Source organism: Polypterus senegalus, chromosome 6 (assembly GCF_016835505.1).
Source record: "Polypterus senegalus isolate Bchr_013 chromosome 6, ASM1683550v1, whole genome shotgun sequence".
Classification (NCBI taxonomy): Eukaryota; Metazoa; Chordata; class Cladistia; order Polypteriformes; family Polypteridae; genus Polypterus; species Polypterus senegalus.
The window spans coordinates 180,327,629-180,354,139 of record NC_053159.1 but is presented as its reverse complement, the minus strand read 5'-3'; the positions used below and the strand labels follow the sequence as shown (position 1 = coordinate 180,354,139).

General features: G+C 39.9%; 2 protein-coding genes across 5 annotated transcripts in view; one reads left to right on the top strand and one right to left on the bottom strand.

The window, feature by feature from the left end:
* The window catches only part of scrn3 (secernin 3), a 45,334-nt gene that overhangs the window by 7,380 nt on the left and 11,443 nt on the right, over nucleotides 1–26,511 (bottom strand). For all 4 annotated transcript variants that reach the window (XM_039757659.1, XM_039757662.1, XM_039757661.1 and 1 more), the window contains 5 exons: nucleotides 24,045–24,217; nucleotides 15,865–16,046; nucleotides 8,858–9,057; nucleotides 2,434–2,646; nucleotides 780–942 (listed from right to left, as the gene is read on the bottom strand). In XM_039757659.1, the coding sequence (XP_039613593.1) occupies nucleotides 780–942; nucleotides 2,434–2,646; nucleotides 8,858–9,057; nucleotides 15,865–16,046; nucleotides 24,045–24,215 (929 nt within the window). In that variant the 5' untranslated portion in view covers nucleotides 24,216–24,217. The remainder of the gene's footprint in view (nucleotides 1–779; nucleotides 943–2,433; nucleotides 2,647–8,857; nucleotides 9,058–15,864; nucleotides 16,047–24,044; nucleotides 24,218–26,511) is intronic.
* Nucleotides 18,981–26,511, top strand: part of cir1 (corepressor interacting with RBPJ, CIR1) — a 76,116-nt gene continuing 68,585 nt past the window's right edge. The window contains exon 1 of the mRNA XM_039757657.1: nucleotides 18,981–19,151. The gene's annotated coding sequence lies outside the window, so the exon portion shown is untranslated. The remainder of the gene's footprint in view (nucleotides 19,152–26,511) is intronic.

Here is a 26,511-nt window from a genome sequence, read left to right as displayed (position 1 = left end):
CTTGAAAGACAGGTCTCTTGACCAGTGAATGACAGAGAGAGGCGGCTGTTCATTTCAAAAACGCGATCCTGTGTGAAGGAGCTTCACTTTCATTTTCTGGAGTTATTCACTTAACAAATTAGCAAAAAAAAAAAATACACCACTTGTGCACGTTGTGTTTGTACGACTGGATAGTTTGACATGTGCATTATGTGACACGAGTAACAGATTTTTTCATGGACGGTTTTGATTGTCCAGTGTTGGTCACCATTGAGGCCCACTCTCCATGAATAATAAGATTAAAACATTTTCTAGGCAACCGCTACAAACTACATAGTGTAAGCAACATAGTAAAAAATTATATATATGTTTTTTGGGTGGAGTATTGCTAGGCTGTGTGGCAATCAATAGTAGACTGATTAAATGCAGAAGTCCTGAAAGGTTCTCAATTTGTGCATTGTATAATTTGATGTTAATAGCATTATTCATATAAACAAAGCTTTACTTGAATTGTCCCATTTGATTGTAAACATACTAGTGTATAATTGCCACACTTAAAACAATTAAGGATTGAGTACCAATGTTAGGCACAGTTGGCAACAAGTGTGAATCATACCCAAGAACATAGTTCAGAATTACAAGAATATACATTTATATGCAAACACATATTGAGCATTTAGTATCCAAAAAGGACGCTGTTGCCTCTGCCCATAGTGTAACCCCCAATGAGACTCCTGCTGAATACGTTTTGAATCCACCAAAGTACTGCAAACCTACAGAAACCAAAGTGTATGGTTTACCTTTCAGGGTCAGGTGTGCCCGTGAAATAATGGACACAAGGCAAGCCAGCATCCTTGGGTAACACAGACACCATGCTTCCAGTTGTTAAAAAAGACCCCTCCATGTTTATGCCACTTTCTTTGTCTCGTAGAATTTCCATCATGGTTCTGGCTGTTATATTTCCTATTAAGCATGTACAGTTTTCAGATCAAATGTCAAAAAGTCACAAAGACAGACAAGACAGGTAGATATGAAAGCCACTATATAACAGATAGATAGATATGAAAGGCACTATATGATAGATAGATATGAAAGGCACTATATAATAGATAGAAAAGACACTATATGATAGATAGATAGATAGATAGATAGATGTGAAAGGCACTATATAATATACTAGCCATGTGCGCCCAACTACGTTGCGCGTGTTAAAGTTGTCTGTGAAGGGCTCCCTGTTTAAACGCGGCTGCCAGTCGTGAACTGGGCCCTTCGTCGCACAGCATTATGATTTTTATAAGGGAAACAAAATTAAAAAAGAAACCCTTGGACATTGATTCGATAGGAACGGCCTACTCGGAATCACTGTCCGAATCGTAATTATGTGGTGGTGTAGCAGCATTTCTGCTTCTGTCCGTTCACAGTCTGTCTCGTTTTCACGACGCTATCGTTTCCTCTCACGATGTCTTCTCAACCTTTCTCTAATCTCGCAGGTTGCTTTGTGGCAATCCAAAGAGTAAGGCAATATACACGGAGCAATGGTTATAAAAGGGGGACACATAGGTATCCAGGCTCTTTAAAGCATAAATAGGGATCACTTCACTGACATGTGAGCAAGCCACGGTACAACTGTGAGACGCGCAGCACTCGCCGGCTACAACGTAACACTAATAATTTCCAGAACGTGCTGTTACGTTGTCATTCATTTTACCCACTGTCTTTCTTTCATTCATATGTTACGTAGGCACGTACCTTTAATCTTCGGCAATCTCATTCTCTAACCAGGGCTCAGGAGCTAACCAGCGTAACACTGTCCACCACCCCTTTCGTTTTTCCGGTACATTGTTGACATCCGTGAGTAACAACAACGTACTAAACTGGAAGGTGGTCTACGCATGTGTGGAATTCACGGACAAGCAAAGATCAAGATCTAAATGAAGATCTCTTTAGTTAATTTAAAGCACAACAATTTGTTTAGTTTGAATGTCTGTGTTTTGAGGTGTGACTGGAGTACTACAGTCTTCAGTAGTATAAGCCTGGAGGAGATTCTTAATGCAATGCCTATGTTTTAGCGGTCTCCCTACTGCCATCTAGTGCTTCTTCTAATTCATTCGCAGACAAACAAAGATCAAGATCCAAATGAAGATTATAAATAGAGATAGATAGATATGAAAGGCACATAATATTAGACAGACAGAAAGATAGATAGATATGAAAGGCACTATAGATAGATAGAGAGATAGATGAAAAACGCTATATAATAGATAATATTTTTAAATAAATCTTAATATTTTATCTATCAATAAAATCTGATCTGTGTAGTAAAAAAGACAGTCCTCTAAAACAGTAGCACAGAGTCTCTTTAGTATTTTAACTTTATATTTTACTCTGTTCTCCCAACAAGCTACAAATGTGTGAACATATTCTAATTTATACTTTTTATTAGAGATTTCCTACCTTTGTGTTTATTTAAAAGTGTGCGGCCTTCACAGTATCTGCTGCCTGACGCTTCCATTCTTGCTGTGTTCAAGTAAAAATAAACTGCAGCAAAATTGAACTCCTTTTTTCCATCCCACCAACATTTGCTCCTGGCATAGTCCCTCATGTCTGGATGCTCCCTGTCAATTTTAGTTGTGATGGAAAATTGGTTTGAAATGTTACGCACTCCATCTATGAAAGAAGAAAACAATTCTGAACTTTATATACAAATAAGAAAAATGGTGTAGTTCTACAACTGTGTTGTACATTATTGGTCCTTAAGGGTCAGGTTAACTTTTCACATTATAGGCTAAAGGGACGCCAGATTATTCTTGGCTATGATGAATGTATGGCAAGGAACAATGGTGGATATAATATTGGTCAATCAGAGTGCATTCTCGACCATTTATTGTCACCAGCTAACCCAAAAGGCCATGTCACATTACACGACGTTTCTGGCAGTTATCACTTGTAGACATCCATCATTAAGATGGTTATAGAGAGAAGGCTTAGGGAAGTAACCACCATATGGGTGGAGTAGTTTGGTTTTATTCCAGGGAGATGAACAACCGATGCAGTCTTTGCATTGAGGCAGCTGACAGAGAAGAAAAACAGAAAGGTTTGCATATGGCATTTATTGATTTGGAGAAGGCTTATGATAGATTGCCACATCAAGAGAAAGGAGGACCAGGGGTATGTATGAGTAAGTGAGGACTCAGGTTGAGAACAGTGTTAGGGTAACAGACAAGATCCCAGTTAGAGGAGGTCTGCACCAGGGGTCTTCTTTAAGCCCTTACCTCTTTGATCTGGTTATGGATGTGCTGAATCATTTGATAAAAGACCAATCCCCGGTGCAGGCTTTGCACTGATGACATTGCAATGCAGCGGAAAAGAGGAAATGCAGAGGAAGTTGGAAGAATGGAGAAGGGCTTTGGAAGACAGAGGATTGATGATAAATAGGAAGAAGGCAGAATATGTGAGGTGTAATAATAATCAGGATTCAGAAGTTATCCTGCAGAGGGGGCTAAGGAAAAGAGCGGATTAATTGAAGTATCTAGGATTAGTGGTAGCCCAGGATGGAGAATTAGATGCAGAGATAACCCATAGAGTGCAGTGTGGATGAAACAATTGGAAGAAGCTATCAGGTGTATTGTGTGATCAAAGAATTAAAGTAAAAGTTAAAGACAAGTATTTTAAGTTAGTGGCAAGACCTGAAATGATGTATGGAGCTGAGACATGGGGGCAATAAAGGAAGCGCAGGGGAAGAAGATGGATGTGGTAGAAATGAAAATGTTGAGATGGAAGTGTGGAGATACAGAAAAAGGACAGAATAAGAAATGAGACAATCGGAGGTGCAGCAAAAGTGGGAAAAGATATCTAGGAAAGCAGGTTGAAGTGATTTGGACATGTAATGAGGAGAGACAATGAATAAGTGGACAAAACAGTTGTGGGAATGGAAGTACAAGGGTAGAGAAAGCAAGGGAGGCCAAAGCAGAGGTGGATGGATAAAGTAGAAGAAGATCTGAAGCCAAAAGGGCCTGACTGGTGAGGACGTGTAGGACTGAGCTGCATGGAGAAGGTGGATCAAACATATCGACCCCACACAGAAGTGAGAAAAGATGAAGGGGAGGTAAAAGAGGAAGAAGATCACTTTATTTACATAATCCTAGCGAGCTGGAGGCAGTCTTTGTGAGCGTGTGCCGGTGATCACTACTCTTGTCACTTGACACACCCTGCTACTCCAATAAAATCAATCTGAGTTTTAAAAGTCAGCTTGTGTGACAGCCGACAACCAATGCCTGCTAACCCGGAGGTACAATGCATATAATACAGCTAGAAGGAATAAGGAAAATGGGTGTCCTGGACCTGACAAGCAACAGAGGGACCTGTCTGTATGATTTAAAATGATGTTTTACCGGCCACGACGATATGGGAAAATGGGCAGAGGTAGCGGCTGAACTTGCAGTACCTGTAATAGCCTTAGCACAAGTACAAATTGGCGCGACTTTAGAAATGTGACTCTGTGCTGGAAAGATGTTATTCCGTCATTCAATTTGACATACCCAATGTTTTTAAGTCATGTAATATGACAAGCTCAGGCGACAAGATCAGCAAATGCATTTGTCAAGTTAGACCTCTGACTATAAGTCGTATAATGTAACGTCAGATTAACATGTAATGCTCTGTCATGATTGGACAGCCTATTGGGGACGCCCGTGCAAACATGAGAAGCACATCAAGACTCCACACACTGACTGGCATGGAAATCAAACCCTGGCCTTAGACCTGCTCGTATAGCAGTGTCACTAACCACTGTGCCCCACCAAGTATGATAAGGATTTACAGATGAATACGCTTTTGGGCAAAATTTAAAACTTTCCATTAAGTATGTCTAGTAAAGAATAATGTCCTTCTTGGAAAGCTTCATTGTTAAGAAGAGTTTCCCTTCTGCTGGGAGTGAGGGTGGAAGGAAGTTTCCCACTTAACAGGGCAACTGTAAGCATACAAAAAATTTCAAAAGAAAAATAATAACAACATGTCTGAGTGGGTCAATCGACATTTTCACGTAATCTGCAGAATGTAATGAAGAGTGGACTGAGCGAGCAGCCTGAAGAAGTGTGGACAACGGACTGGACACACACTACAAGCTAAGGTGAGCTGTCTAAACAGGATAAGAAGAAAAGCTTCCTCCGAGTATTCGGGTAAGGAGAGTTGCCCAAAACACTGGCAGGTTTTTTAAATTACTTTCCTAATATGAATGCATTTTTTTTCATTTGATGACAGTGGGCAAATTATTTTTAAAAAGTGTGTTGGGATAAGGATACCAGGTAAACAAATAATTAAGTAGCTGATCGTGTTAATCACGTAACAGAGAATGAGTAAGGAGGTGGGCATTATGGGATAAGATATAGTTTGAGTCCGTATGTTTTCTTCATTCCAGCACCGCCAAACACCAGCAAGCACAACACTGGGTTACGACCTCGGCTCATTCATTCTTTGTATGAACTCCTCTCCAGTTTGGTTTGTTTTCCAACAGCAGCACATGAATTATAATTGTAATCAACGTGTGAATTATAAAACAAGTTAAAAAGTGCTTTACAAGAAGCAAACAATGTCATTACGCACAAACACAAAAACGTGTAAAACATACTAGGGAGAAATATAAAGCCACCTGGAATTAGGGTATCAAACAGGCTTTATGAAACAAGTTTTAAGAAAATATTTAAAAAGATCTAAAAGTCTCTAAATCAACCCAGTATGGTTAGGTAACATGTGATGAACTGGTGCCTTTTACATAAGTCTTCTGGCTGTCCTGAAATGAGATAAATGTCTTTAGAAGAAAGAGGCATTAAAGGATTTCCATAATATACCCGCTGCTGCAATGGAAGCAAAGCAGGCACCATTCCTGGACTGAATGCCAGGGCACACTTTTGTAAACAGGCTATGTGAATTGTCAGTTAACTCTACTTGCATATCTTTAAGATGAGGATAATAACAAGCAGGTCAGAGGAAAACTCCTGACACACATTTGCTAAATCTGGAGTCAACCTTTTGAAGGCAAACACATTACTTACTATCTACAGTGGGGGAATACGTATTTGATCCCCTGCTGAATTTGTACGTTTGATCACTTACAAAGAAATGATGCAGTTTGCCATTTTTCGAGCTACACAGCCAGAATGGAGAGTAAACTGTTAAAATTGCTGTGGCATTGACAGTTTAAATATTTACAATGACGACAGGAGGCCTAGACATGCCATTCTTGTCCTAACATTGGTTGGCATTGGCATTATTGGCAGCAGAGCCCGATTGGCCAGAGTGGATGGGTAAATATAGTGGGGGAAATAAGTATTTGATCCCCTGCTGAATTTGTAAGTTTGCTCACTTACAAAGAAATGAACAGTCTTTAATTTTTTAATGGTCGTTTCATTTTAATGGAGAGAGAGACAGAATAGCAACCAAAAATCCAGAAAAAAAACACATTACATAAAAGTTATAAATTGATTTGCATGTCATTGAAAGAAATACGTTTTTGATTCCCTACAACCCCGCCAGAATTCTGGCCCCTACGTGGTGTCCCCAGAATGAGAGCCCTGGTCGTTGGGGAATCCCAAGTCGCTGTTCGTGAAGCCTACCGGAGCCAGGGATCGGTAAGGCGGCCGACCAGTAGGAGTGGAGAGAAGGCCGGCGGCTGCAGGTAGGACGACTCCCCTATTGAGAAGCCCAGATGGGAGGAGTAGGGGAGCTGCCAGAGGAAGAAAGACACCGGGCTTGTTGTCATCTTTTTTAAAAGAATGCTTCCTGCATTATTTTAACCTTGTCGTTTTTAAGAAGACTTTTTCTATTTATTGGTTTTAACCTCCACGTGTCACATCTGTTTTTATGGATTATTTACTTATTGGAACTTTTAGACACTGCACTTTTATTTAATTTGAACTTTTTTATTGCTGTTTTTAATAAAAGCACTTGACACTTTTGCACCATCCCCTTGCTATGTTGTTGCCTCACTGCTAAGCTCGGTGACAGGTTCAAGGGCTCCCATGCAGAAGATCATCACAGATACACTGAGGCTAATGAGCTTGGCAATCTTCTTGGCACCACTGCCATCTTTAAACTTCTTAATCACAGTGGTTCTCAGGTCATTAGAAAGTTCCCTTGTCTTCATTTTTGTCAGTTTTTGAGGTTTCACCAAATAAGCCACTTGTACTGATTTCTCAGTTGTATGTTCCTAAGAATGGGCCTAAATAATCAAATTATAGACCAATCAACAAGCTAAAGGATGAATGGCTTGACTGTTTACACCTGAGTTCTGTACCCTTACTGCATTGTTAACAATCCTACAGTCTCCAAGCTATTAGGGGTCGAATACTTATTCAACAACAGATTTCACTGATATGTTCTTTTACCGTTGCAGCATAATTTGATTTTCAGAATTTTTTTGTGAAAATTTACTGTCCAAGAGGCCCTCATTTATATGTAACAGTATGAAACTAAAGATGCATTTTCAAAAAAAAATATTACAGGAAATTTAAACGGATGTCGAACTCCAGGCCTGGTGGGCCACAGTGGCTGCAGGTTTTCATTCTAACTCTTTTCCTAATCAGTGACCAGTTTTTACTGCTAATTAACTTCTTTCCCCTTCAGTTTAATAGCCCTGATTTTAAGGATTCAGTCCTCTGAATTGATTCTTTCCATCATTAAATGGTAGCCAAACAGAAATGAGATGTGAGATGAGCTGACAGATGACCAGCTAAATTGGGGCTTCAAACTCCAGCCAGTTTCTTAATAAGAAAGCCAATTCTTAATGTTAATTAAGCCTGTTATTTAATTCCATGGCCTGTTGCTGCTCTCATTCTGCCATAGCAGACATTTCCAAAACTGTTGATTTTTCTGTATTTTCTAAGAAGACTGTCAAGATGTTTTGGTGACCTGAGAGATCAACCTCATCAAGACCTTCACTTTTCTTTATTTTCAGATATTGTGTGATGGGCACAGGTGAGCTGCTCATGTGGCAGCTCATTTTGTGTCTCATCATTGTTTGGCTGTTAATTAAGGAAAAAGAAACAACTAAGGCACAGGTGTCGAACTCTAGGCCTGGAGGCCCGCAGTGGCTACAGGTTTTGATTCAGACCCTTTTCCTAATCAGTGACCTGTTTTCACTGCTAATTCACATTTTAATAGCCCTGTTTTTAAGGATTTCGTACTCTGAATTGATTCGTTTCCTCATTAAAATGGCAGCCAAATAGAAATGAGATGTGAAACGAGCCAACAGATGACCAGCGAAACTGGGGGCTTCAAACTCCAACCAGTTTCTTAATAAGAAGCCAATTCTTGCTGTTAAACCCGTTATTTAATTCCGCGGCTTGTTGCTGCTCACATTCTGCCACAGCTGACATTTCCAAAACTGTTGATTTTCTGTTTTTCATAAGAACATCGTCAAAGTGTTTTGGTGAGTTGAGAGATCAACCTTACTGAGAACTTCACGTTTCTTTATTTTCAGATATTGCGTGATGTGGCAGCTTGTTTTGTACCTCATTATTGTATGGCTGCTAATTAAGGAAAAGGAAACAACTACAGGGCCTGAGTCAAGTTAATTAAAAAGAAGTAATTAGCAGCCAAAAATGGTCACTAATGACGAAGACGGTTAGAAAGAAAATCTGCAGCCACTGCGGCCCTCCAGGATCGGAGTTTGGCACCCCTGTTCTAGGGGGCCGAATACTTTTTCAACCCACTGTATGCCCACCCCTGTGTATAACCTATATACTTAATTTGTATCAATTGAATGAGTTTGCCAGGAAGCAAGCAAATTCCATACCTAAATTAGTACAAACACACTAATATAAATGTCAGCAAAGCATTACGTACGGTACAGAGATCTTTATGATACTATTTATTTACTTGCCTGCTATTTTTTCCGCGCCCCAGTATTTTCCTGATGTTTCCAAGATCCAGGCCTCTTTCCGGTCAGCGATCAGAAAACTGTTGTGATATGTAAAAATGGACTCGTCTTCCATACAGTTTCCACCTTGTCCGTATTTTTCAAGTAGATCCACGATAACATCCAGTGCCTTTTCAGCAGTATCTGCTCTCTCGAGGCCAAGTCTTCCATAAAAGTTTAAATCACATTGTTAACCTCGTTATAATGAAGCCAGTCCTGTCATCTGGCATTAAAAAGCACTCAACTATTTATGCAAAAGCTTTGCTGCTCAAGAAAATATGCCACATATACTCAAAACAAAAACTTTAGATGTTTTACATTTACAGGCAAATTCTGAATAAGTAAGCAAAGATGGAATCAAACTTTATGTGCCTGATAGCTACAAACACAAGGTGACATGAAGTTAGTTCTGCAGGAGGCAGGCATTTCTGTCATAAAGTCCTGGCATATTCTCCAAAGCACAAAAGGAGTAAAAAAAAAAAAAAGATTTCTCAAAGATGAAGTGAATTTTTTATGTATAAGTAATAAATCCAGCCTTTGTCTACAACAGAAGAAAATATTAAGAATTATATTCAAGGTGAAATTATCAAAGCATTTTTTTCAGTCAGAAGATAGCAAGACCTGAATAAGCCACCATTTTAAAACACAGAAGAGTCGTCAGTGCTGAGTTTTGACATTCTAATATTTAATCCAATTATTGTAGCCATCTGTTTTGTTTAATATGCTAACAATTATTACTAAACTAGCAAGCAGCCCCATTTCTTCACGTTTGGTGTCCTAACACTGAGCTCCATGGTGCATGCTGGTTTTTATTCAAAGAGAGGAGAGGTTGGGAGCATGTGCCGATTACACCGTGTTGCTGCGGTGACCAGAAAGAAGCGCACACGGGAAAAAACGCACGTGGATAAATGCATGAAGGGCAAAGGCGTATAGGCAAAGAAGAAAAAAAATTTATATTATACATCGCAATAAACGAAATTGTATAATTGTTCACTAAACGTATTTAGAAGCTTGTATGTTTTCATTTGTTACAGTTTTCTTTAATCTTCCCTAACTTTTGAGCAAGGCAAGTTAAACGAGATGGAGTTTTCGACCAGTCAGAAAGGCACAAAACAAATGGAATAGATACTTGGAGGTGCCGTGAGAATCGATCAACAAAGTGCCATTCCTTTAGGAAAACGAAGAACGGAGACATTGCACAAGAGCCAACCAGACATTGTCATGACTCCTGTCACCAGAAAGCAGAAGCAAACATCACCAGAAGTCGAATGCAACAAGCCATGGTAGCTGTGAATGCTACTTCTCGCAATGTCATTGAAGACATCTTATCAGAAGTTAGCAATAATGCACTGGCTTATATTTCTAAGCAATCGTCCCTCTCGAAGAAGTCTTCGAAATCACCAAGCAGAGAAGCACTTGCCGCATCCATCGACGATAGATTTTGCAATTCCTGTGAAATACTCTCGACTTAGTGTAGCTAATCCTCTTTAATAAAACCCCTGTGTGCGTCCAGGTGTCTGTGTGTGTGTGTGTGTGTGTCTTCTGGTGAAGTGTGCATGCACGGGGCCACACGGCACGTGTTTAGTCTCTCCTTGTGCATTACAGGCGCGCGCGCGAGAGAGAGAGAGAGAGACACACACACACACACACAGGAGCGCAGAGAGAGAGACACACACACACACAGGCGCAGAGAGAGAGAGAGACACACAGACACACACACACACACACACACACACACACACGAGAGAGAAACACACACACACACTGTGACCACCACAGTGTAAATCTGTGAACTGAAATGCTTCACGGTGCGACTCCATAGCAATACAGAGGACCAAGAATTGAGTGTGACACCCGCCTTTAACATTAGAATCCCTAAAGCCTACGAAAATATATTCGTAAATTCCCTTGCACCTTGTCAGCAGTGTCTTTGTTTTGCAAATGTGTCAATCAGCCTGCTATCCCATCCTGCAACGAGACAACTGAAGTCAAGTCAGATGCAAAATTGTCAGAGCTGAAGTCTCTAGGTCTATTGTATAGGGTAAATAATAAATATATATATATATATATATATATATATATATATATATATATATATATATATAACAATCTTTGTAAATATAGGGTGACAGGAAATGGAGGCAAGAAATGTTGAATACACAACTAAAACTGAAACTTCTTTCAAGATATTGTAACTACTAGCAAAAAACCTGCGGAGAAGAAAACAAACGCCATCGGCAGCGTGTTTATAAACTTAATTTAAACTTACAGTTTACACCGTGTGCTTTTTTTCCGCAGTAGCTGCACTTATGAATATGTTTGTATGTGCCACTCGCTTCATATTCTTTTGCTGCCTTCTCAATTGTGTAATGCGTTTTTTGTTCAGCGCTCTTTGGAGGTCTTGCTTGTTCTCTGCGTACTGCGTTCACAGTCAGTTCACGTGAGCCGCTCGGAGTACATGCATCGAAGGTTCTCAGCTGTGCTTGTGGTATCTCGTGCGATCTTGCGATGTCCACGGCTTTATTTAATGTTAGCTAAGACCCGGCACTTAAACGTTTCTCTCGCACTATCGCTGAGTTTGTGCCAAACACTAGTCCATCCATGACTATCTCATCTTCGTTTGTATAAGCACAGTCCTTCACCTGTGAATATTTAGCACCAGCGTGTCTATTGGATTGCTGCCGACAGATGGCCTTATATGGACAGGCACTCGAATTACATGGGAAGCGTGATGATGGGGGACGCAACTCAGGCTATGGCCGTATATATGTACGAAAGAAGGTTCCAGTTATGACCATTACGCATAGAATTTCTGTGTGAAACCTGCCTAACTTTTGTAAGTAAGCTGTAAGGAATGAGCCGGCCAAATTTCAGCCTTCCACCAACACAGGAAGTTGGAGAATTAGTGATGAGTCAGTCAGTCAGGGCTTTGCCTTTTATTAGTATAGATGACGGTAATTACAGGGGGGACCCAGGATCAAACCCGCAACCTCTTGATTATGAAACAGTAGGTTTTATCTCTACACCAGCCAAGAGGACAAGTCTACTTTGTGTCGATTGATACTTGGATTTCGGTTTTTACACATTGACAGCAACATGTTATTTTGAATAATTTCCTATTCTTTGGTTATACAGTGGGATGCAAAAGTTTGGGCAACCTTGTTAATAGTCATTATTTTCCTGTATAAATCGTTGGTTGTTACGATAAAAAATGTCAGTTAAATATATCATATAGGAGACACACACAGTGATATTTGAGAAGTGAAATGAAGTTTATTGGATTTACAGAAAGTGTGCAATAATTGTTCAAACAAAATCAGGCAGGTGCATAAATTTGGGCACCACAAAAAAGAAATGAAATCAATATTTAGTAGATCCGCCTTTTGCAGAAATGACAGCCTCTAAACGCTTCCTGTAGGTTCCAATGAGAGTCTGGATTGTGGTTGAAGGTATTTTGGACCATTCCTCTTTACAAAACATCTCTAGTTCATTCAGGTTTGATGGCTTCCGAGCATGGACAGCTCTCTTTAACTCACACCACAGATTTTCAATTATATTCAGGTCTGGGGACTGAGATGGCCATTCCAGAACGTTGTACTTGTTCCTCTGCATGAATGCCTTAGTGGATTTTGAGCAGTGTTTCGGGTCGTTGTCTTGTTGAAAGATCCAGCCCCGGCGCAGCTTCAGCTTTGTCACTGATTCCTGGACATTGGTCTCCAGAATCTGCTGATACTGAGTGGAATCCATGCGTCCCTCAACTTTGACAAGATTCCCAGTCCCTGCACTGGCCACACAGCCCCACAGCATGATGGAACCACCACCATATTTTACTGTAGGTAGCAGGTGTTTTTCTTGTTCTTTTTCCTCCATGCATAACGCCCCTTGTTATGCCCAAATAACTCATTTTAGTTTCATCAGTCCACAGCACCTTATTCCAAAATGAAGCTGGCTTGTCCAAATGTGCTTGAGCAGACCTCAAGCGGCTCTGTTTGTGCTTCTTCTTCATCACTCTCGCATACAGCATCTCCTTGTGTAAAGTGCGAATGGTTGAGCGATGCACAGTGACTCCATCTGCTGCAAGATGATGTTGTAGGTCTTTGGTGCTGGTCTGTGGGTTGACTCTGACTGTTCTCACCATTCGTCGCTTCTGTCTATCCGAAATCTTTCTTGGTCTGCCACTTCGAGCCTTAACTTGAACTGAGCCTGTGGTCTTCCATTTCCTCAATATGTTCCTAACTGTGGAAACAGACAGCTTCAATCTCTGGGACAGCTTTCTGTATCCTTCCCCTAAACAATAATGTGAACAATCTTTGTCTTCAGGTCATTTGAGAGTTGTTTTGTGACCCCCTTGTTGCTACTCTTCAGAGAAAATTAAAGGAGGAGGGAAACTTACAATTGACCCCCTTAAATACTCGGATTCACCTGTGTATGTAGGTCAGGGGTCACTGAGCTTACCAAGCCAATTGAGTTCCAATAATTAGTTCTAAAAGTTTTGGAATCAATAAAATGACAACGGTGCCCAAATTTATACACCTGCCTGATTTTGTTTGAACAATTATTGCACACTTTCTGTAAATCCAATAAACTTCATTTCACTTCTCAAATATCACTGTGTGTGTCTCCTATATGATATATTTAACTGACATTTTTTATCGTAACAACCAACGATTTATACAGGAAAATAATGACTATTAACAAGGTTGCCCAAACTTTTGCATCCCACTGTATTCTTGAATGAAAGTGCACTTGTTTTGTTATATCTTTTGTGAAAGTATTTATTTGATATTTGGACTTCAGCCTTCACATATTATAAACTTCACATCAGCATTTTGTCATTATTACTATGTCATGAAAAAAGTTTCTGTTTTAGTTGTATGTTCAACATTTCTTGTCTCCATTTTCTGTCATCCTACATTTACAGAGATCGTAGACACCAAACACCCATGAAATGTATGTATTCCAAACGATATATTATTTACCCTATACATTTCTAGACACCTAAAGAAACTTGACTTGGCGTTTGACTTGACTTCAGCTGCCTCGTTGCAGGATGGGATAGCAGGCTGCTTGCTGCTTGTGCTGATTGACGCATTTGCAAAACAAAGACACTGATGACAAGATGCGAGAGAATTTAAGGTGACTCAGCATTAAGAATATTTTCATAGGCTTCATGGAGTCTAGTGTTAAATTTGCATGGAAATTAAAAATGGACAAATAAAAAATGACTTAAGTGAAAAGACAGAATCAGCCTCTGGTTACAAGTTCAGCTTGAGTAAAACCCTGAATATTAAAGTAGCCTCTCCCATTTACAATATCTTTAAATATAAGAACAGAGGAAGTTTGATAAATGAGGAGAGGGCATTCAGGCTGTCAAGATCTTTTGGTATACTGTACTGCTGAAACAAATTAAAGGACCACTTTTTAATCTGAGTATAGCATCAAGTCAATGACACTTGTGGACTATTGATCTGGTCAGTGAAGTAGCAGAGGGGCTTGTTCATCAGTTTCAGCTGCTTTGGTGCACTAGAGGGGCAACAATGAGACGACCCCCAAAACAGGAATGAATGGTTTAACAGGTGGAGGTCACTGATATTTTTCCCTATCTATTTTGTCACTCGTTTCAAATTTGGCTACGGTCAATGTCACTACTGGTAGCATGAGGCGATACCTGGATCCTACAGAGGTGGCACAGGTAGTCCAACTTCTCCAGGATGGTAGGCACATCAATACGTGCCATTGCCAGAAGGTTTGCTGTGTCTCCCAGCACAGTCTCAAGGGCATGGAGGAGATTTCAGGAGACAGACAGGCAGTTACTCTAGGAGAGCTGGACTGGGCCCCTTGTAGAAGGTCCTCAACCCACCAGCAGGACTGACCGGTATCTGCTCCTTTAGGCAAGGAGGAACAGGATGAGCACTGGCAGAGCCTACAAAATGACCTCCAGCAGGTAGGCCACTGGTGGACCACAGTGGCTGCAGGTTTTCATTCTAACCCTTTTCTAAATCAGTTACCTGTTTTTGCTGCTAATTAACTGCTTCTGAACTAATTTTAATTGACTTGCTCTGGAAGACTCAGACCCCTTAATTTTTCCTTAATTAGCAGCCAAACAATAATGAACTACAAAATGAGCCAAAACAACTGGTGTCCATCATACAATATCTGAAAATAAAGAAAGATGAAGGTCTCAGGAATGGCGATCTGCTCAGGTGCCCAAAACATTTGACCAGAGCTCTTAGAAAAGAAAAAAATCAACTATTTCAGAAATGTCTCCTGTTGCACCACAAGAGCAGCAACAAGCCATGGAATTAAAGAATGAGTTTAATTAACAACAAGAATTGGCACCTCATTAAGCAGCTGGTTGGAGTGAAAGTGGTTGGAGTTTCAGGCCCTGACTTAGTTGGTCTTCTGTTGGCTCCTTCACCTCACATTTAATTTGTGTTTGGGTGCCATTTAAGGAAAGAAATGAAGAAATTCAGGGGAACAAATCTTTAAAAAGCAATTTAATTCAAATGAATTCACAAGAAGTTAATTAGCAGCAGGGCACTCATTAAAAAAAAAAGGGTTAGAATGGAAACCTCCAGGACCGGAGTTGGCGACCCCTGCTCTAGTGGGCCCTGTGCTCACTGTCCGTCCACCACCGTGGAGCTCGATTGGCATTTGCCATAGAATACCAGAACTGGCAGGTCCAGTACCGGCGCCCTGTGGTTTTCACAGATGAGAGCAGGTTCCTTTAATTTTTTGAGCAGTTTATATTCAGTGCAGTTTATTTACAAGGCTTTGTTTTCCAACTATGAAATCAATAAGTTTGCAAAGTAAAGTTAAAATATCACATTTACAACAGTAAACATAAATTAGGTACTACCTGAAGATGTAGTGTATCAGACTGAGGTGCTACAAGAGATGCGCCAAGTCATTGAGGTAATCAAAATTCATAGTTGCACATAATTTTACTTCAAAAAGGTTTTCAGACCAACCTGACAAGATCCATACCCAGCAGAGCCTCCTCGTCATTAGCCTCTTCCCGACCCCACACAGCCTCGTTCCCAATGCACACTCCACAGTCGTTTGCACCCATCTCTGCTCCCCACATCCATGCTGGTCGGCTGAGAACAACTGGGAAAGTTTGATCCACTTGGTCGATCTCTATGTATGTACACTAAAGATGAAAACAAAAAGGAGGAGAGCAGAAACAACATGAGGTGTCCATTATTAATGAGTAATGCAAATATCGAAAACGTTTACATTCTAAAAAGGTTAAAATATCTATTCTGCTGTTAGATATAAAACATAAAAAAATCTATTATTTCTTTATAATTTCCAACAACCAGACATTTAGTCACAATTAGATTTTAAATTACTTTTAGACATAAAGTATTAGAGTGTATTATCAGTTCCTGATATCCTCTGTTTTTGTATATTTATCATACTGAACAGCTTCATATCTTTAGACAAAATGTGATACTAGATAAAGGGAACCACCGTAAACATATGACAGTATTTTAAATTGCTACTTAATATATTTAAGTAATAAAGCTATCCAACACCTGTATAGCTCATGTGAAAGGCTACCTACCCCCTTGGTTACTCACTCCGATTGCTGACCAAAGCCTCACTATATACTGACCTTTTCCTTTGAGTGAAATTGTCATCACAGAGTTTCTAGGAGAGCATAATGCCTACAAAATTCCAGTAGAGATGTGAGAAAAGTGAAGCTTACTCATCAGGAAAAGGTTGTAAAGCCATTTGTAAAGCTCTGGAACTCTGCCACAACACAGTGAGAGACACTATTGAAAAATGGAGAACATCTGGAACAGTGGGAAATCTTCCCAGTAAAGGCCTACCTGCCAAAATGACCCCAAGGGCACAGTGACGACTCATTCAAGAAGTCCTAGATGGTCCCAAAAGAACATCCAAAGAGCAGCAGACCTCTCTAGTGTCGGCTAACGTCAGTGTTCATGAGTCCAAGACAAGTAAGAGACTGAGCAAAAATGAGGTTCATAGTAGAGGGGCTAGGTGGAAACCTCTGCTTTTCAAAAGTAATGTCAGTGCTCCTCTCGCATTTGCAAAGAAACACCAAGATGATCCCCAGGCCTTTTGGAGTAATTGTCTATGGACAGACAGGTCAAAAGTAGAACTCTTTTGAGGACACAGGTCCCACTATGTCAGGTGGTCAACAGTATGAACATCACAGCTACAATAAAGCATGGCGGTGTGATGGTGTGGAGATGCTTTGCTGCCTCAGGACCTGCAAGACTTGCCATTACAAAAGAAACCATTAATTCTTCACTTACCAAAATATTCCTAAGTAGAATGTCCAGTCCTCTGTGATCAGATAGACAGACAGATAGATAGATAGGAAAGGCACTATATAATAGATAGATAGGAAAGGCACTATATAATAGACAGACAGACAGACAGACAGATAGATAGATAGATAGATAGATAGATAGATAGATAGATAGATAGGAAAGGCACTATATAATAGATAGATAGGAAAGGCACTATATAATAGACAGACAGATAGATAGATAGATAGATAGATAGATAGATAGATACTTTATTAATCCAAAGGGGAAATTCACAGTCCTGACCTGAAGCCGAAATATAATTAGGTAATGCAGCAGGACAATGACCCGAAATACAAAAGCAAGACAATACCTGAATGGCTCAAAAGAAACAAAATGAAAGTTTTAGAATAGCCAAGTCAAAGTCCTGAAATTACCCCAATTGAGATGCTGTGGCAGGAACTCAGAGGAGCAGTTCATGCTCAAAAACCTACCAATGTGTCCAAATTAATGCAGTTCTGTAAAGAAAAGAGTTTTTGGAGTTGTTTTCTACTCTTTCATTGTCAGCAACAACAATTATTGTAAAATGGAAAATCACACAAGGGATGTCTCAATGGGGTTTAACAGGTCCTGTTTTTTGACAGCACCCAGGCCTTGACTCCCTAGGAAGACAAAATAAAACTCCCAAAAAACTTTTAGTAGGGAAAAACATGGAAGAAATGTTGAGAAATGCAATTCAGAGAGACACACCCCCCCTCCAGGTAGGTTGGCATGCAATGGGTGCCAAAAAAGGGGGTAAATCAGTCCCACCAGGAAGATGCAATGTCACGATCGGAACTATTAATGCAAATTCAACCAATCCCTGCAATCTTTGCACAGTCTTGCAATTTTGTCCAATCACCGCTATTTTTCCACAAATTCAACCACTCACCTTAGCCCCCCTCCCCAGGTTCACTTCCTTGAAGCCAAGCCTGCAAGATGTGCTACGATAAAAGATTACATTTGCCATCAAATATTACCGCTGAAGTCCATACAAGTCAATTTCCTGAGGTATTACACGAAAGTGGAGATAAACTGTTTTGCACCATGTGCAATACTGTGGCAGGAACCTAATCAAGGACTTTGTTAAATGGTGCGACTCAAACCACCTACAGCTGAACACCAGCAAAACCAAGGAGCTGGTGGTGGATTTTAGGAGGCCCAGGCCCCTCGTGGACCCCGTGATCATCAGAGGTGACTGTGGGCAGAGGGTGCAGAACTATAAATACCTGGGGATGCAGCTGGATGATAAATTATACTGGACTGCCAATACTGATACTCTGTGTAAGAGAGGACAGAGCCGACTATACATTAGAAGGCTGCCGTCCTTCAACATCTGCAATAAGATGCTGCAGATGTTCTATCAGACGGTGGTGGTGTGCTGGGGAGGCAGCATAAAGAAGAGGGACGCCTCACACCTGGACAAACTGGTGAGGAAGGCAGGCTCTATTGTAGGCACAGAGCTGGACAGTTTGACATCCGTGGCAGAGCGACGGGCGCTGAGCAGACTCCTGTCAATCATGGAGAATCCGCAGCATCCACTGAACAGGATCATCTCCAGACAAAGGAGCAGCTTCAGCGACAGACTGCTGTCACCGTCCTGCTCCACTGACAGACTGAGGAGACCCCACACTATGCGACTCTTCAATTCCACCTGGGGGGGGTAAACGTTAACATTATACAAAGTTATTGTCTGTTAAACCTGCATTGTTATCACTCTTTAATTTAATATTGTTTTTATCATCAGTATGCTGCTGCTGGAGTATGGGAATTTCCCCTTGGGATTAATAAAGTATCTGTCTATCTATCTAAAGTCATCGCTTGACAGGCACTTTTCTACTGCAAAACATACCTGGAGAATGGCTGAAAAGCGAGGACTACAGACACGACAAGTGACCATGACAGACAGAGGCTGTTGCCTCCAGATCGGTTGCAAGGTGAGTTAGATTAAAATGCAAATTATGGAAAATGTTAAGAGAGGAACAATTAGAAAGTTACAGAGGCGTGTTTGTCAGTCTGCGTCTCAAATGATGTGTGTGTCTGTATGTGTGCACAGCATGCGTGGGTGTGTATGAGAGAAATAAATAAGTTTATGGATAAAAATCTTAAGTGAAATGCTGTATGTGCATTGTTTAATGTTTTAAAGTTGTATGTGTGAGTGTGTGTGTCATATGTCTCTGATGCAGTGATGTAGAGGAAAGAGCATTTGATCTGTACTAAATATGTGGGTTTTTTTTCTTTTACTTTTGTAAATTCACTTGTTCTTGCAATGTTATAGAAAGAAATAAAGCCTCAAAACATTGCAACTTTTTGAAAAAGCTGCTGCAAAATCAGACATTTAAGGCCACAACAATGTGTTTACACAAATCTGTTTATGTGTTCTAATTCCACATTTTGTAATTTGTAAAATTTATACTTGCATTTTATGTGAAAATTTGTCAAAGTGCCCTGCACCTGCACTCAGTGATAATAAGCAGAATAAATAAGCTGAGGGGTAAGCTACAGTTACTCAACACTGATGTGATAGATTGATTCAGATTATAAGAAGTGTCTGGTTACTGTTGCTCAACGTGTTGCAGACAAGTTCTGAATCTACGGGACATACGGGTGGGCGGTATGACCAAAATTCTATATCACTGTATTTTTCTAAATTATCCCGGTTTCACGGTATTTGACGGTATTTTTTTCCCCATGCATGAGTGGATGTTAACCACATTTTCCACTGCAATTACTGGCTAAGAATAACCTACCTATTCCACTGTCAAGAGTATTGTACATTGTACAAAAAAAACATTTTAATGTGCACACAAGTATTAATACAGTTTTGCATTGCCCCATAAAGTGATAGTTTTCAAGGGGGTGGCACTAATGGAGAAGGTATCACATTGCATGACAGATGCAGTCAAAATATAGAACCTTTTTATTGAACAAATTTTGCAAAAACAAACTATAATTTTGACAACATATTTTCAACCATACAAAGAGGCATTTAGACTTAGTAAAATATCCAGAAGTGCTTGTCAAAAATTGTATTGCACTGAATATGTCTTAGAAAAGGAATAAATAGTAAATTGTTTTTGTAAACCAACTACACTTTCTGTTAATGTTAACAATCTCTGTCCACTGACACGTTAAAGTGACTTTTTAAACTACTTTATCATCATTAAACTGCATAATATTTAAACTAATAGATAGATAGATAGATAGATAAGGAACTATATAATGATAGATAGATACTTTATTAATCCCAAGGGGAAATTCACAATAATAATAATTATTAATTAATTATAATAATTAATAACAATAAAATAAACAATAGTATTATTACTGACAGTTGCACTATTACTTCAAGCCCAGGTGCATTACACAGTATTCACCAAATTAAAATAAAATAAAACAAGTGCAACTTGGTGATGACATCTTTACCAACTGAACCATCATTTAGGCAAACTGCATTAATATGGACCTTGCTTCAAGCAAAGCTATACTGGGAAGAAAAAAACAAACTATATGTCGAGAACAAAGTCAACATTTCCACTTTATTCTCATAGTTTACTTCATAATTAAAGTAGAATGTCATAAACTAAACTTCTTCCTTAAATCAATGTTTAACCAATTACTTAATTTACCCTGTCATAAATTAATGCAGCACATTAAATGCTTTGTGTTACGTTCCCCGACCCAGTGGTTAATCACTACGCTTCTTAAACTGACTTCCTCCACACTAAGAGGAGACAGCAATCACCACACAGAATCCATTCACTTCATGATATTCCTGCTTTCTGAAAATTTAGAATGCTAAGATAAATACTTGATATCATTTTCATGATGAAATGCATTAAAGTAGGTATTACACATGCACGGTAGTGAGGCGGTAGTGCAGCTCCCTCGCAGTAAGGGGTCCCCAGGTGTATGTTCAGTGTAGAGAACTTTATGGCAGGTGTGACGAGGCTCTAAAAAACTGGATGTATGAATGGTTATCGCACAGGTTTAACTTAAATATTGTGTAAATGTTGGGTTTCTGATCTGCTGGTCGGAGACACAAACACAGAATTCAATGCATGTTCTTCTGAGTGGGCTATCTTTATTGCATGCATGCTGTCTCTATCTGACGTACCAAAACCCCAGTTCCTTTTTCCTTCCTTCCTTCCTTTTTCTTTCACCACATAACCAATCACCACACGATAAATGTCTTTGTGAAATTAAAACTAGTTATAAACTTAGCCCACGGAGTGTTCAGAATATCTTCATTACACATGTTTAATTATGCCATCCATTCAGAGTTGCGCCCATCTCTGAACGAGTCGCCAGCACATCGCAGGATGAATACAAGCAAAACATACACTAGCAGGGTCAATATAGCACAACAAAACCCCACATCCTACATGACTTTGAAAGGAAACTGAAGCATGCCGAGTAAACCCACCAGAAAAACATGCAAATGCAAGGCAGGCCCAAAGGGGTTTGAGAAAATCTAGTAAATTAAATATTCATTTTACGATGAAGTTTAGTTTACGATGGTCTACTTTAATGACAAATTACGAGAATAAAGTCAACATGTCGTCACACTATTACACAGTACCAAGTACATTACACTGTATTGAAAACAAGTACAACTTGGCTTGCAGTATTATCCAGTAGTATAGAAACAGTATTTACACATCTGACCTTTTAAAACTAAAGTTATCTCCAGGCGACGGACGTGACTCATTTTTTTCGGCAAAAGTTCTTCTGTTCATCATGTTCAACTTTACTTTTAGTTCAGTTTCGGAATGCTCTCTGTCCATTTTCACCGCGCGGCATACCTATGCTACCGCCCACTATTTGGTGGTGTAGCAGTGAAAAAGAGCCCTAGTGCAACAAATCTGTGTTTAGCGGTGTAGCAGTGAAAAAGGTCCCCTCTTGAACAGTTTCCCGCTGCGCCACGTTCAGAACGTCGTTTAGGCAATTTAAACCGGTGTTGCGGTATAAGAAAAATCCATATCATAAAAAAAAATAAAAAACGGCTTTCGGTATGAAGCGGTATACCGCCCAGCACTAACGGGCATTTAATTTCTCACATGGACGATAGAAATGTTGCAAAACTTTGTTCCTTGAATAAAGAAAGTCATGGTATAAAAAACAGGGAATGGTGTCCCTAGACTTACTCAGTTATGGGGAAGGATATTTGAGAAGTTAACCGCAAGACAATGATTTTATTTTTATATGTGCATTAAAGAACCATCAACAACAAATCCAATTAATAATATATTGAACAATTATTATAAAAGTAAAAGTTGAATAAATCAGACTTTGCAGCTGCGTGAATAAAAGGTAATGTACCACTTTTCCGGTTAGCAGAAAAAGGCCAAAAGTTGATAGAAATCTACGTTTTCTACCTAATTACTTTTATGCAAAATTTGGTTGACCCAAATGAAAGCGTACTCAGGTTCTCGTGTTTACATCCAAACACACAGAGAGACACACACACACATATTTCCAAAAATGGTATTTTTGGACTCAGGGATCTAAAACATCGAGATTCATCAAAATCTCAACATTGAATGTTTGAACGATTACAATACTTTTCCTATACGAGAAAGTAAAAACGATTGTGTGTTCACTCAGGTTCATTTTATCTGGAGGTCTCAGGCCATTCTTGGTGTAAAATACATCAAAACACAGGCTATTAGGAAGGGGGGCTTTTTCCACAGCATTGTAGCAATTTCTAGCTTTGCATTGGAAGCTAGGCTATTTTATTTAAAACTGGAAAAAAATCAAATTCACATTATAAGCAACTGTCCAGATTTATTAATGATGTCCGTAATGAATATGGCGTGCACAGCCTCTGCTGACTTTTAGGATGCTTCAACAGGAATGATTACTTCACATTAAATCCTCCGATTCCTGGCTCTTTACCTGAGTAGCAGATGTGATGTCAGATTGGATTAATTCAGATATAGCACTGTATGCCAGAATGGATTGGAACTAATTTATGAAATATCACTGATACATTTAATGGAAATTATAAAAAATAAATAAATAAGGAAACTTATACAGCTTATCAGCAATCTATCAGTGGGGTATAAGTGAAGATTAATTTAATCTGCAATTCTAAACAAAATTAACCAAGTCTAAAGATGTCCATTTGTGATTAAAATGCTTTTTGCTGTCATGGATTCTAACAAAATGACTGTCAAGAAAAGTAAAAGCTGATTTTTTCCCTTAGAACAGGGGTGGGCAATGTCGGTCCTGGAGAGCTGTAGTGGCTGCAGGTTTTTGTTCCATCCCAATTTATTTATGAGAAGTCAATTAATGCTGATGAAGCACTTATTGCTTAAGTGACATTTTGATGCTTCATTGTAGTGGTCTCACTTGTTAAGGTTCCCCACCATTTCAATCTTAAACAGCTGCATTCCCTGTTTAATGGCTCCTTATTAACAATAAGATGTAAATGACAAAGCAGCCAGAAGTTCTCCATCTAACTTGTTTCCATTTACATCTCTGTGGGTTCATCTTGCACTGTTTGATTTAATAAAACACTTGATAGAAAAGTGTAACAGACTGAAAATCAAACGTTTTAGGCTTCAAATCATTTGGATGACATCTATGATATAAGAACCTAACATTGCAGACTAGGTCTGAGATTGGGAAAGATTGGTTTCTAATTAAGCAACTGGGTTGGAATGAAAACCTGCAGCCACTGTGGCTCTCCAGGACCAGCATTGTGCTCCCCTGCCTTAGAACATCAGTCCGATGGGTTGTTTGAGACAAGCCTCCAGAAGAGACTGGACACGCTGTTAGACAAAGCTGCATGTTCAAATTCCGCACTCCCTACGGGGTTTGCTCACCTCGAGTTTGGTTCCTGGCTCATAACTGGCAGCTGGGAAGTACACCACCTCTTGAACCTCATCGCAGGGCCTGTCGGAATTCTTTCCAAAAATGACACGTTCTCCAACCGTAGCAGGTGGCAGGGCCACAAAAGTGTCACAAGAAGAAGGTGGAATACGCCTGGCAGCCATGCCTGTTTTTTGAAATGCAAACAATATGTTTATAAATTTTAAGTCTACATGTAAATGTTCATTTCAAAGTGAAATGAGTGTAGTGCTAGGGCGTTGTACCGTGTCAGCCATTATGGATGTAATGAGAAATCAAACCAAATGACCCCTTTTATTGGCAAACTAAAAATATTACAATGTGCAAGCTTTCGAGGCAACTCAGGCCCTTTTTCCAAAGATAACGTCTCGCCTGAAGAAGGGGCCTGAGTTGCCCTCCAAAGCTCGCATATTGTAATATTTTTAGTTAGCCAATAAAAGGGGTCACTCTGCTTGACTTCTCACTACAAAGTGAAATGGCTAAACCTTTTTCTTTCAACATTTTTTTTCAAACATAAAACAATGTCACATTAGAAATCTAACTTATGTGTTTACTGAATTATCACAGAGAACAAAACTTCAATAAGGGGTTTGCTTTTTTCCCTTAGCAAGAAAATTGGGCAAGGGCCTGAATACTTTTGCAGAGCACACTGTCGGCTTTCCAACTGCTGTGCCTATAAAAAGTCTTCACCCCTTTGGACGTTTTCACTTTTTATTTTTATACAGCACTGATTCAAAAGAGAATTTAGCTTTTTTTGACCCTGATCAGCAGAAAAAGACTCCTTAGTTGCTAGCATTCTTTGGTGTAAACAGAGAGCGCTGTGGCCATGTTTACTCTTAGAGAACAATGAGAGAAACTGACCGATCAAGGTCGAAACTTCACCCCTCTCTGTGACCACAGAAACATCATATGCCCACATGTGCCCGGAGTAGGGCAATCCAAACAAAAGTGTGGATAATTATTGACTAGTTTGTCCAGTTGCTTTGGAGCTCCTGAAAATGGAGAGAATATCTCTAAAAATGGCCGTCACTCCTAAATGTCTCTTACTGCATTTTTATTAAACCCTATGAATGAAAGCTGAAAGTCTACACTTGAATCTTATCTGTCTTTGCTTCACTTTAAAATACATTTTGTGTGGCAGACAGACCCAAAACTATGAAACGTGTGTCACTCTCTAAATACAGGGTGAGCCAAAAAGAAGTACCACATTTCAAACGTTTATTCTACAAAAACGCTACAAGATAAAATAAATTTCATTACGACACTAGAAAGGGGATACAAAATAGATTTTCTTCACTTTGTTTTAAAAATGATATCTTCAAGGTGGAGGCCATCATTAGCGATACACTCTTCGAAGCGATTTCTGAACGATCGCATGACTCATTCGGCCATTTCAAGGGGGATAGCGCCGACTTCGTGGTGAATAGCGTCTTTGAGGGCTTCAAGGTTTTGAGGTCGGTGTGTATATGCCTTCGACTTGTAAAGAAATTGCACGAAGTGAAATCAAGAGACCGTGAAGGCCACCCGACATCGCTGCGCAGGGAGATCAGCTTCCCCGGAAACATCTCCTGCAAAACGTGTGTGGATCTCCACGCCATATGAGCTGTTGCTCCTTCCTGTTGAAACCAGGCATACATCACATGCATTTCTTCCACTTGGGGCCACAAAATCTTCTCTAGCATTTCAATGTAATGTTCAGAAGAGACGGTGACCGTCGCTGCCCCCACCTCAAAAAAGTAAGGGCCTACAATGCCAAATTCTGCAACGGCGCACCAAACTGCAACACGCTCACTATGCAGGGGTCTCTGATGAAGTTCACGAGGGTTGGTTTCAGCCTAATAGCAAAAGTTTTGCTTATTTACACAAGCATCCAAATGGAAATGTGCCTCATATGTGCACATGACGATCACATCTCGAAGAATGGTTGGCGCACAACTCTCCACGGCTCCCCCAGTCTCTCTCAGTGAGTTACTGCACTACCATCATTTTGTATGGATGGAAATTAAGGTCCTCGTGTAAAATCCTCCTCAAAGACGTGTTGGAAATGCCTGAGGCAGAAGCAGGTTTGTGCGCTGAACATCTAGGAGACTGAAATATTGATGCCCTTACACCTTGGATGTTTTCATGTGTTCGTACAGTCAGAGGACATCCTGGAGATTTTCTGTTCAAGTTGTACCCGTCTGTCTAAATTTAGCCACCCACTGAAAAAGTGTTTTCCAATTTGGGACGCCACCGTTAGGAGGAAAATGCTGAAGTGCGTTTGGAAAGCGTGTTGCATAGTGATGATGGATTCTTTGTTTTCAAAGAGCACTTCGACAGCGAAAGTATGGTGCGCACCGGACCAAGGCATGTAGCCAACTGAAAACTACAAGGGACCGTCTTATCAAAGGACCCCCCACACCAACCCACTCGGCTGTCTCCACTCGTGCAATGACCTTGAGA